The sequence below is a fragment of the Hermetia illucens genome, chromosome 4 (genome assembly GCF_905115235.1).
Source record: "Hermetia illucens chromosome 4, iHerIll2.2.curated.20191125, whole genome shotgun sequence".
NCBI lineage: Eukaryota > Metazoa > Arthropoda > Insecta > Diptera > Stratiomyidae > Hermetia > Hermetia illucens.
Genome location: NC_051852.1, coordinates 7342752 through 7355437, shown reverse-complemented (window position 1 = coordinate 7355437; position 12686 = coordinate 7342752). Strand labels below are relative to the sequence as shown.

The window sequence follows — 12686 nt, the reverse complement described above, 5'->3', positions numbered from 1 at the left end:
AGGTCCCCACAAGGACACTATTGGGTAGATTTTGTTGACGGAGACAGCGCATCACTGCGCGAATTTTAAATGACGCGATCGATGAGTCGAGATAATTGGAAGAAAGGCATTCTGAAGACCAAGGCCCCAAATAGGCTGTAGAGACACGACGACGACGACGATTTCAATTTCCATGTTACTGGATTCCATATTACTTCTGCACTAATGCGTAATCATAGTAAAAATACCATAGGGCTCCGTGCTAGAACACTTCTTGTGGAATATCGTGTATATATTTAGTCTCCTGAAGGTCAGTACATTGGGGTTTGTTAGTGATCACACCCGTATTGGGCAAATATATACTTAACCTACCAGTTGTGAAGGAGGTCAATATAGGGGACTTTGGAGTTTGTCAATGATCACACCTTGATCAGAAGTGCGAATACTACGAGCACGCAAAAGTATCAGCAAGGAAAATCGACAACATAATAAAATAACACTGATGAGATTCGAGCTAGATCTGGTGGAAACAGTGGTAAATCCCCTGCAAGAATGATGCCTGGCAAGGGAACACCAGGACACGATCACAGACTGGTCATACCCATTATGGCAGGTCCCATATTGCCTCATGAAATGTCAGCTTGAGCAGAGAAATTAGACATGGAAGCATGCAGCAAGGGCCAACTCTAGAACTGCGTCCAAGAGAGGTGTCTGTTCGGTAAAAAGAAGGATCCCAATTGATCTTCAACTAAGAAAACGCATAGCAAGTAGCATGAGGCCCAGAAGGACAATTTACCTGAAAAATAATAGGCAATGAAGGAACAAATCTCGAAAAGGTGGTAACAGTGGAATTTGGAGTAACAAAAGACTTAATGAACCCAAAAACTCATTCTCTATATTATCGAAAAAGTGCCTAAAAAATGATATGGGAAGGCAACATCATGGACCAATTCCGGACAGGACTCAGCAAATGTCATCAACGATACTTACAAAGTTCTCCACTTGATGTTCCCTGGAGTTGCACCAAGGCAGCAATGCACCTAGGGACACAGAGCATACACTGTTCAGTGGCCTGCATTTCCGAGGGGTCTGGGCGCTCCGAGCAGCTTAAAGAGGAAGATGCTTAATTCGAAGAAAATTGGCAGACATTAATTAAGATAATCCAAGAAAGGCTACGAGAAGGGCCGAAAGATCTGCTGACGTGGTAGCTTAGAGCCAAACTTGGTGCGGGGATTTAGCGGTTTTCCCTTGGTTCAAAGGCGCCAGAAAGGAAGAGTAAGGGTTTCTTGTGAGGAAAAAGCCTTGCATTTTCTGAAAATATAGCTGGCTCCATATGGTCGCGAAAAAGTTAAACTTTCGACTGAATATCAATCGGGCCCCTTTGGATTTAATCGGATACGTGGGTTAGGAACTGATGAAAAACTTCCAATTGACCCCCCCCCCCCCCCGCAATATTCCGATGAAAATTTTTATTAACTTTTTAAAGTGGAGGTAGACGCTTGAAAACCCTAAGCAGCGCGTAGATGAGCAAAAAGTTTTTATCTGAATATACCCCCACGTCCTTCAGGGGATAGTCTAAATTGCGCTAAGACGATCCTTAAAAGCTAAGCGTTGTACTCGAGAACAAAAGGTAGTTACCCTGTTTTGTGACTTCAGAGTCCAATGCATATAGCGTCTAGCCATATTCAAGTCCTGGTTGAAAGGAGTGACCCATGTTCGACCCCGCTTATATCATCTTCTCTTAGGGCACCTAAATCGATGAAAAATGACTCGACTCGGAAGCAAACAACAAGAGCTATCTCCAGAACCACATCAAAAAAGAGGTCTCTCTAAGAAGTACGATCCCAATCGATTTTCCACTAGGAAAACGCGTAGCAAGTAGCATGAAGCCTGGAGGGACAGTTTACCTAAAAACCAAAAGGCAATGAAATCTCAAAAAGGTCGTAGCAGAGGAAGTTGGACTAACAAAAGAGATATTGAACCTAAAAACTCCTTCCCTATATCATCAAAGAAGGAACTGAAAGACCATATGGGAGTGCAGCTTGATTGAACTGATTATGGGCAGAGCTCAGGCTGTGCTTTTACACAGGTCCCCACTTGATGCCTCCTCGAGTTCCCCCAAGGTAGCGATACACTCAAGGACCCTGGGCATATACTGTTCTGTCGCCAAAATTTCCGAGGGAGGTTCTTAATTCAAAGAAAAATTGGTCAACAGTAACTAAGATAATCCAAGGCATCCTTCGAAAACGATGGAAAGATTTGTTGACTTGGTAGCTTAGAGCTATACTTGGCGCAGGGATTCAGTGGTTTTACCGTGGTTCAAAGGAACCAGAATGGAAGAGCAAGCGTTTCTTTTTAGGAGGTATCCTTGCATTTTCTAGAAATATAGCTGGTTCCATACGGTGAAATGAAAAATAAAATTTCTGACCGAATATCAATTGAGCCCTGATGGATTTGATTTTAGTGGTCAACTATGGGATATGTGGGGTAGGTACTCATGAAGAACTTCTATTTGTTCGACAAAACCGATCTGGGAATACCAATATTCCGGAAAAAATGTTCAACTATTTTTAAAGTGAAGGGGGAGGTGGGCGCTTTAAAGACCTAACCAGAGGGTAGCTGGAGAAAAAATCTTTTTCTGAACATGTTCTCTCGCCAGTCATGGGGGAGTTTAAATTGCTCTAAGATGATCCTTAAAAACTAAGCATTATCCTAGAAGTAACTACGTTTGATGTCTTCAAAATGTGATACATAGTGTGGCTAGTCATATTCGAGTCCTGGTCTTCTCTTAGGGTATCTAAATCGATGAAAAACGACTCGATTTCTGTCTGAACGCTGATATCCTATCATGCTTAATGAGGATTTAAAAACCTTTTCTCTCTCGCAGGATCAAGCTTGAGATGAAAAGAAGAAGAGAGTTTGGACCCAGACGAGCCGAGCTGACTGCCAGAAGAAGCAGAAGCTAAGGAAAAAGAAGATGGGAACTAAGGTCTATTCTGAAGGAATAGGTATATAGGTGTATAAATACTCCTACATTTAATCCAGGGGTCATTTCAGTTTTGACCATCGTTGGGATAACAGCGAATAGAAAGGAAAAAAAGGATGGAAAAGAGCCAAGAACGTATACTTTTTCTGTATGAGTCCAAACTCGGTCATAAAGCGGCGGAGGCGACCAAAAACATTAACAGCGCATTTGGAGCTAATACGGTAACCGAACGAACCACACGGCGGTGGTTCGAAAAATTCCGGTCAGGGGACGTAAACCTTCAAAGTGGGCCACGTGGACATCCAGGACCATCGATTGACGAGGACGAGTTGCGTTTGCTAGTCGAATCCGACACACGTCAGTCTGTGAGAGACATTGCGGAGCAACTGGGCGTACACTATTCCGCAGTTTCCCGGCACTTGCAACAACTTGGAAAGGTGAAAAGCTCGATAAATAGGTTCCATATGCCCTTACGGAGCAAAACATGGCGCTTCGAATGGAAATTTGCAGTTCTTTACTCTCCCGCAACAGAAGTGATCCCTTTCGGCACAGAATAGTGACATGTGACAAAAAGTGTATATTATACGACAATCGTCGCCGATCAGCACAATGGCTAGATGCTGATGAGCCACTGAAGCACATACCGAAACCGAGCCTCCATCCGAAGAAGGTAATGGAGACTGTTTGGTAGTCTACAGCTGGAGCTATCCACTATCCTTTTTTGGCACCTGGAGAAACGATAAATGCACAGATATACTGTGCCCAACTCGAGGAAATGCACCAAAAATCGAGTATTTAACGGTCGAGATTGGTCAACAGAGATGGTGTGACACTCCTTCAAGACAATGGACGACCTCATGTTTCCAGAACGACTGTTCAAAAGTTGAACGAATTGCAATATGAGACTCTGCCTCATCCACCATATTCATCGGACCTTGCGCCAACTGACTATCACTTTTTTAAGCATTTGGATCATTTTTTGGCGGAATAACAATTGAGGAAAGAAGAGGTCATCAAAATTGCCTTGAATGAGTTTATCAACCCCTGAAAATTGGACTTCTACGAAACTGGTATAAATGGTCTTGAAGCTCGCTGGGAGAAGTGTTTTGAATTGACTGGCACCTATTTTAATTAAATAAATAAATTTTTGTAAGCTTTACAGTCGTTTCAAATTTTTGTACAAAAATGGCCATTTCATTTGCAACAGCCTAATAGTTATACGCCCACATTCAGGGGACAAGCACAATGACGAACACAAACATCCTTGACGAACTGAAATTCGAATTCGGGGCAACGAGACTGAAAGCCCAACACCTAATTATTTCAGTCATCTCGACCATCACAAGGGCCATGTATAGTAATGTAAAGTGGAGGTCCTTTCTGAAGGGGACTTAGGCTTTTCACATACCAGGCTGGAGGAAACCAAGGCTATTTCGGAGAGCATGAATTTTTAAGGTTACCAGGTTTGCAATGCATCAAGTCTTGAAGAACTCATGAGGTATCCATCTGATTCCTTCAAGTTTCAGCCCCCAACTTTACAGCTTCCCTTCTAAGGACATAAGTACAGAACTGAAATATTGAGATTTTTACCAGAAAGGGCGGTCAAATCCGCGTCAAAACCCTGTCAAAAATTGAAGAAATTCTACTTCAGGAAAATTTAGGTCAACCAATTTCCTGGCTAAACTAGTTTTCACAAATAATTTCGAGCGAATTGGATCTAGAAGAAGTATCTTCTCGGCCAGAAGTAAAGTAAGTGGAATCATCATTCCGCAGGAGGCTTGCCCAACTACCCAACCAGCTGATTGGGGTTGCTATTTGTGCACCCACTGAATTACTTCAAGCCTATGTACGCGCAAATGCACGCCATGCAACCACATAAAGATCACCTTGATGCTCGTTTGCTCTATGTAACATGGTCCACGGCTGGTACGTCTCATATGCAGATGAACTTGAAAACGGATGTACAGCATATTATTCAATTAAAATGCATCTGGTTCGCATAGTTCCAAAGACACAGAAATCATTCATAGAATACACTTAACCTGGTCTAGTCTCGTCTAGCTCAGACAGAGATCGCACCGTGGACCAACCGTTCATAAAAGATTAATCAGAACAGAACCTGATGAAAAGAGGAGCCTCGATTCAAGACGAACTCATCCCGTTCACCTTCAAGAGGGCATTATCATCGCACCGGATTGGACTAGTGCCAGCGGAGCCCACTCGAACCTAAGCCTACCACACTTACCTTTATCGTTGATGCATGACTCGAGATGACTGTTACAGCCAAACATAAGGCCAGGATACGCCACATATTAATACCACTTGCACTACCGTTTGTCCTTCTCGACACTACAAGATGGGGCCGGGACCCCATTTTTCCAAACTCTATTGTAAATCCAATCTAGGCTGCGGGGACGGAATGCACCGAGTCGATGCACTCAAGTAATCCTTTCTACGGAAAAGAAGTTAATCGAAAACTAGAAACACATTTAAGACACTCAAAGAATCACTAAAACGCCCTTCAAGGATAGTCGCGTTTGCGAGTCGATTGCGATTAATTAGATACACTCGAGGGTACTGAACGATCAAAGATACCGCGGCTCACGACTCTACTCTATGGACTATATATGTTAGCAACAAGGAAGTAAGTAGCAAGCAACCGATACTATGCTGGTGGGCTTAGTGGTCGGCGGGTGGACAACTGTATCTATAGCTAGATGTTGGGCAGGGAAAACTGGAAAGTACCTCCGTGAAGATACTCTTAGGTTTCCGCTTGGACTTGGTTTCCTTCTCAAAACTCCACCAAAGACCAATATGCAAAATAGCGAACCGGTCTGCAAGCGATAACTCTCCGAGAAGGAATAAGTCCAAGAACTGAACTAAATCTGAACTGAACCGATCCGCGAACAACCAAGACTGAATCTGTTTTTAGGTATCACCCGACTCTCTTGACTGTCGAGTGCGTCCATAGTACGTATATACGAATAGTGTAATATAGTATCTTATCGCATGTTCAGATTTAACTCGGCTTAATTTTTTGGCTTTTCAACTCGACTCTCTTTCCAGAGTGTCGTCTTCTTATGTACAGCCCGCTATATGCCCAAGGGGTAGGAGGATGTCTTCAATATTTTACTTTTTTTCTGCAAGGATATGAAGGAGTAGAAACGCGCGCGAATCTATCTATATCTGTACGCGAGCGAGATTGAATGAAAAACGCGATTACTATTGTGCCCGTACCAGTTGACGGCGCACAACTGAATGGAGTATCTCGAGCTTCACTCTAAAGTCAGCCAACAGACCCAAGATATTCTTCTCAATCATACAATTTTCGTCGGCTTTTTACCTTCGGCTGAACAGTCTACATGAGCACCATATGTAGCATGCTAGCGTACAGATAGCCGGCCAGCCTTAGATGCAAGAAGCACGAAAGAAGTATGCGCGAGTGAGAGCTTTTCTACACCACACTCGTCGCCGTCGTGGTCGTCCACGACTCGGTGTTTGCCACACAGCAGTCACCTTCCTTCCAATTAGATAGTGTTGAAGGCTTACAATGGGACGAGACAATTCTTACATGCGTTTTTCTTTAAAACAATCCGAAAAGATAAAAGATACATGCATAGCTCAATGTGTGTGCAGCCGAGCGAATGTAATATAGTCAGCATGAAAATTAGATACTTGAAAATGTTCCTTAATTGTGGGTGCATGAGCATTCATGACTCATGGGAACATAGAAAACTACAGACTTTTCGCCATGGGCTAGGCCGAGTAATGCTCAGATGCAGATATCATCATCTAATTACTTTTCACACTTCTCAGACTTCGCTCGCATCCTCAATGGTACTTAGTTAGGGACTTAGTGTGGGGGGGACGAAAAATATTTGTGCAGATATCTGGTTTTCGCACCACGAAGAGGACATTCCATACATCTGCCATCCTAAACAAAAGATTTCAAGAGAGCCTCATCTCTAGCCATTCTAGTCCATCTGAAGACTTTACATCTGATAACAATCTAAATAAATAATCGAGCCATACTTAGCTCATGATGGACCCTCAGTTCTTCGATTCTAGGGGAATTCAGAAGCATTTTGCGTCTTTTATATTTCATTTAAAAAGATATTCTCTATGGACCGATTCCAAGAAAGATACTTAAACTGAGACTCCATCTGAGTCTTGTGAAAATTTTGGTTAAGTGATTTTTATTAAAAACCGAAATATGACTGACATGAATCATTAATTGAGACATTCAGACACTGTTAAGGCGATTTCGTTTAAATATGATTAAATAACCACTCAATCTTGTCATCATATTTGTGGCCAAAAAATTCAGCCCCAAATTGTGGGAAATTTCTAGGCAATGGGTATAGTGGGAATGACTCATTTCTGAGCAATAAATGGTATCAATTTAACTAAAATAGATTGACCTTATGAGTTAGGAATCACCTTTGTGAGTTAGGGCTTAAGAATACACCCAAAGTCTTCCCTGCTCGTCTTAAGGAGCGACTAAAAAAGATAGAAATTTAGTGGACTCGCAACCTTCAAAATATGAAACTTTATTACTACCGAAATGTCAGCAGCACCTCGGATAGGGACTGACTACACGGCTACGTCCTTTGGCTATCGAAATCGGACTGTGATTGGCTTCTAGAATGTGCGTACGCGACAACTAGGAACGAGGGTCCTCAAAATGCTCGGTTTCTCCAACTTGAGCGGGAATTTCCACAATACAAGCTAGACATCCTGGACCTAAGCGAAGTAATATGCTGGAACTCGGGAGAATACTCCTCTGAGCAAACGCAAATCTGGTGTCTTAGAAGCCAATCTCTGGCAGCCTTCAAACTGCAAAATTCCGATCCAGCTTAAGGACCATCACAATTGTACGATGTTGTGCACTGCCCGAAACTTCCTATATAGTGGAGAAGGATACTTTCTGCAAGTAATTAGGCGCAGTTCAGGGAAGGAGTCCCAAAGGTGACATTGTGATCGTGATAGGTGATCTGCATGCCAAAGTGGGCTCTGACAACACCTTGCTTGGATAAGTGATGCAACACAGGGCAGATTCATAGATTTCTTCAACTTCCACCACCCATCATCATTGGTGACACATTGTTCGAGTACAGAACCTGCCATAAGGTCACGGAACCTGTATCTACCGCACTCGCCTGCCAAGGACTTTCGGTCAAACTTCGCCTCCGAAGAGAGGGCGTTTTTCTGGCGAAGCTAGATGGAAGACTTCTCGAAGGGTGCGCCTTACGAGACCCTCACCGGGAGGGGGAGGGAAACTCTTACAGTTTGACCTATTGTAACACCACAGCCAGCTCGAGTCCAACCCCACTGTTGAGGGCATACGAAGCATGGCTGGATCATTGCTCAACTCCGAAGCATCCGTTTTTTAAAGATTCCCCCTAAGCCAATGCAATCGTCTGTTCAATCCCTTTACAAATCTGCTGGATTTGGAACGCACTCCAAGCTCCAAGAGCTTATGCCATCCCACGGTAAACCAGCCAACTGCTAAACCGGGGAACCGCCCTTCAATAAATTGGAGGTCGTTGTGGCATGCTTGATTACATCACATGGGTTTTTTTTTGGGGGTAGGGTAGGTGAATGCATTTACGCACACAGTGTTGGACTCCCGATTCGGTACGTTGTCGGATTACCAACTAAACACCTTCCCATCGTCAGAGAGCTAGCCTGGAACCGTTTGTCACATTACTTCAGGCTAGTCCCCGAACTCTCCCGCTTTACGGAGCCTTGAAATCAGGGAATTCCTTTCACCAACGGGAGGGGAGAGGAGGAAGGGAACTGTCAGTTCAAGGAACCCCCTGCCATCCGGTTCCTCCACCGGTCGAGTTCTATCTTCTTAGCAACGAGAAGGGCCCGAACGTAATGGGCAACACGGTTCTACCTGTCAGCAGTCCTCAGCATCTCTTCGACAATGCTGTCTGGAGAGAGATCCCCTCTGTTTAAATAGAGCTGCTGACGAAAATAGAGCCCATCCCACCTTCCACAAGAAAAAAAAAGTGTGGTGGGCGTCGTCCACAACTCCATTGCAAAACACACAATCCGGGGAACGCGCCTTTTCAATCTTGTGCAGGTAAGACTGAAAACCTCCATGCCCACTTGAAAATTGGGTAAGGAAATAGTCAGTCTCACCATGCTTCCGATTCAGCCACGCACCTAAGTTGCCGATGAGCCGCGCAGTCCATCTGCCTCTAGTTTCATTTTGCCAAGAGATCTACCACTCATCTAGAGTGTGTTGCCGTTCTTCGCGAACAACCACGTCCCTTGGCTCATCTCCCTTGCGCTTGTATATGGCCTGACGCTCCCTAGCAAGAAGGGCAACGGGGATAACTCCCGCGATCACCATCACGGCCGGTTCAGAGACAGTGCGGTACGCAGACGCCACCCGTAAAGCTCCCCGTCTCTGTATTTGCGCGAGGCGTTTACGACATACCTCCTTGTTAAGAGCGCCAGCCCATACCTCTGCGCCGTAGAGCAGGGCAGACTGCGTTGAGCTCATCAGGAGACGTCGCCTACTAGACGTAGGACCCCCAATGTTTGCCATTAGCCTACTTGACGCCGAAACTCCAGCCGCAGCCTTGTTCGCTGCTGCTTGGATTTGCTCAGAAAAGCTCATCTTTGAGTCAATAGTCAACCCGAGGTACTTTACCGCTGATTTTGACTCGATGATCGACTCGCCGAACGATATGGGACGCAGGGTCGGAATTCTCTTTTTAGTCAGGATGACTACTTCGGTTTTTTCCAGTGCAAGGTTGAAACCATGAGTAGTCATCCATCCGCTTACCCGTCGCATCAATATGCCGAGTCTGCTTTGCGCCTGTTCGACAGTGCGTCCAGCAACAAGCGCTGCGACGTCATCTGCGTAGCCGACCAGGCGCGACTCCTCTGGCATGTCGAGTTTAAGCAGACTGTCATAGGTAGCGTTCCAGATGTCCGGCCCTAGGATGGATCCACGTGCTACCCCCGACGTGACCTCCATCCACCTTTGACCCTCTAGTGTTTCATAGAGCAGGGAGCGGTTCCTCAGATAGTCCCTCAATATCCGTAAGAGATAGTTCGGCACGTTGATGGTATTGTCTAGTGTGCCCAGAATGTCTTTCCATCTTACTGAATTGAAGGCGTTTCTGACGTCAAGCGTTACGAGGAGCACCACCCGTCGAGTTCGGCGGCTATGTGCCTTTGCTCGTCGAACGGCCTCCACGACTTGCATGACAGCATCAATTGTCGATCTCCCTGCACTAAAACCAAACTGCCGGGGAGATAAATCTCCGGCAGCGCGTATCGTTTCAGCGAGTCTACTTCTGATGAGCTTTTCGAGCACTTTCCCAGCAGTGTCAAGCATACATAGTGGGCGGTATGAAGACGGCAATTCGGGGTCGCCTTTCCCTTTAGGGATCAGCGCAAGCCTCGCAACTTTCCAACGAGCAGGGAAAATGCCCCCCTTCAGGCAAGCGTTGAATGCGCCGAGCAGTAGGTCTGGCCGGACATCACATGGGTTGGTGGGATACACTACGATACCGAAGACTTGTCGAAACTCACCTTACTCCCTCAGATCCTTCAAAAACCCTTATTTTAATCACGCTATTGGTCTAGCATGTTCGCACCAACACTCCATTGTGTTCACAGAACTAAATGAACCCAACATAATAATAATAATCGATGGCACTACAACCCATATTGGATTAGGGCTTTGAAGTGTGTTAGAAAACCCAACATGTTACTCGGAAAACTTAATTAATCTAGCACTTGACGACATTATCAACAGCATTATACCAGTGTTCGGATAGCTGAGTGGTTAGAGCGCAAGGCTGTCGTACGGAAGGTCGCGGTTCAAATCTCATTGGTGGCAGTGGAATTTGTATCGTGATTTGACGTCGGCCACCAGTCGACTCAGCTGTGAATGAGTACCTGAGTCAAATCAGGGTAATAATCTCGGGCGAGCGCAATGCTGACCACATTGCCTCCTAGTGTACCGTTACGGTCTTGAATGAAGTGCTCTAACACACTTCAAGGCCCTGATCCAACATGGATTGTTGCGCCAACGATTATTATTATTATTATACCAGGTTGCTGTCAGCCGACATGCCAAGCCTTAGAGCATTTGCTCACTAGATCAAGGCCAGCAAACCATAGTGATACAGCGTTTCCCGGTGTCACCTCTGGCCTTTGGTATTGGCTTTGGCCTTTTTAATATTGGCTCAGCCGACAGAGTTGCTGTCCCGCCTTCCTCCCGTCACCTTGAGCACCTGCCAGAAGGTAAATTGGGTTTCAACTGACAGATAACGAGCAATTAGATCGACTATTTCGCGACCAGCAGCGGATTTAAGAGTTGTCTTTTGAATGTCCCTAACCAACCAAAGAAGCGTCGACATTGGCCTCAAAAAAGGGATCACCATCTGTGTCACTTACGTTCGCATGCGTGTTGCGTCCGCCACTTTTCGTAGGTTTGAAGACCAGCGACCCCACAAGTTCAAAATCGAGCGCTTGCATGATCGGGCGACAGCAGTACTGAGTACCCCGCCAGAGAAAATCGATCAGTATTAGGTCGCTCACGTCTCGAATGCGCGCCATATGGTCCTCCAGACTGCGGAATCGTGGAAGCGGATCGATGAAGGGAAGGGATTTAAGGCTCTATTGACTAATGCGAGCGATGGTGAACATGGCGCGCTCAAACTCCGATACCAGATAAAATCCTGAGAACTTCAACATAGTGTATGCCGTGAAAAGAGAGAATTTTCTATTCCACCGGGCAAGGAAGCGGAAGATGCCATAGAATACAATGATTTCAGGAGGAAAGAGCTTACATTTGGTCGCACATCTCCCAATGGTCCTGTAGACGATGGTAACGTGCGTTTTCTCAACCACGATGACAAACAATTGAAGAAGTGGAAAGAACACTTCACCACGGTTCTTAACCATCTCACATCCAGCGAAGTTCCTCCTCTTGTGGATGAAGTGGCTCAATCATCGTAACATGTGATTATTTATCGCTGCGCTTGCAGTTACTATAGATCTGCTACTTCCACTCGTACGGAAATCTTGTGAATCCGAGGCCTTCCCCAGATAGTGGTAGAAGAGGATGACCGCTGAAATTCCCAAGAAGGGCATCCGTTTTAAATGTGACATTTGGAGGGGTATCTGTGTGCTCCCTACCGTCGAAAAGATAATTGCTAAAATAATCTGGAGTGCGTGAAAGATCATCACGGAAGCTTGATCGACATGCTGGTTTCTGGATCCTCCTGCATTGACCACATCAATATCTTACGCATTAAGCGAGCGCAATGCTGACCACATTGCCTCCAGTGTACCGTTACGGTCTTGAATGAAGTGCTCTAACACACTTCAAGGCCCTAATCCAACATGGATTGTTGCGCCAACGATTATTATTATTATTTTCTTTAAACAGTGCCCGAAGGTTAAATCTTCGCTGCATCTGCTCTTCATAGATTTCGAAAAAGCTTTCGAAAGCGTGAACAGGAAGTGTATATGGAGTGCCCTACGAAGAAGCGAGATGAACTAATGGCTATTATCAGAGTGACATATGATTGCGCAAAATGTCACATACTGCGCTGTGGTAAAATATCGGCGGAATTAGATCCAACGCGGAGTTCGCCAGGATTGCATCCCGTCACCGATACTACATTTTTTTTTGTTATTGGTGACGTTCTTCATGCTACCCTGTTCGGAGGATGTGGAGGAATTC

The 12686-nt window shown here is 45.2% G+C and overlaps 1 protein-coding gene across 2 annotated transcripts in view; it reads right to left on the bottom strand.

Annotated features, from left to right (window-relative positions):
* LOC119655312 (basement membrane-specific heparan sulfate proteoglycan core protein) overlaps nucleotides 1-5886 on the bottom strand; it is a 604263-nt gene extending 598377 nt beyond the window's left edge. For both annotated transcript variants that reach the window (XM_038061144.1, XM_038061145.1), the window contains exons 1-2: nucleotides 5711-5886; nucleotides 5211-5417 (exon numbers count right to left, since the gene is read on the bottom strand). In XM_038061144.1, coding sequence (XP_037917072.1) covers nucleotides 5211-5339 — 129 coding nt within the window. In that variant the 5' untranslated portion in view covers nucleotides 5340-5417; nucleotides 5711-5886. The remainder of the gene's footprint in view (nucleotides 1-5210; nucleotides 5418-5710) is intronic.
* Between the last annotated feature and the right edge of the window lie 6800 nt (nucleotides 5887-12686).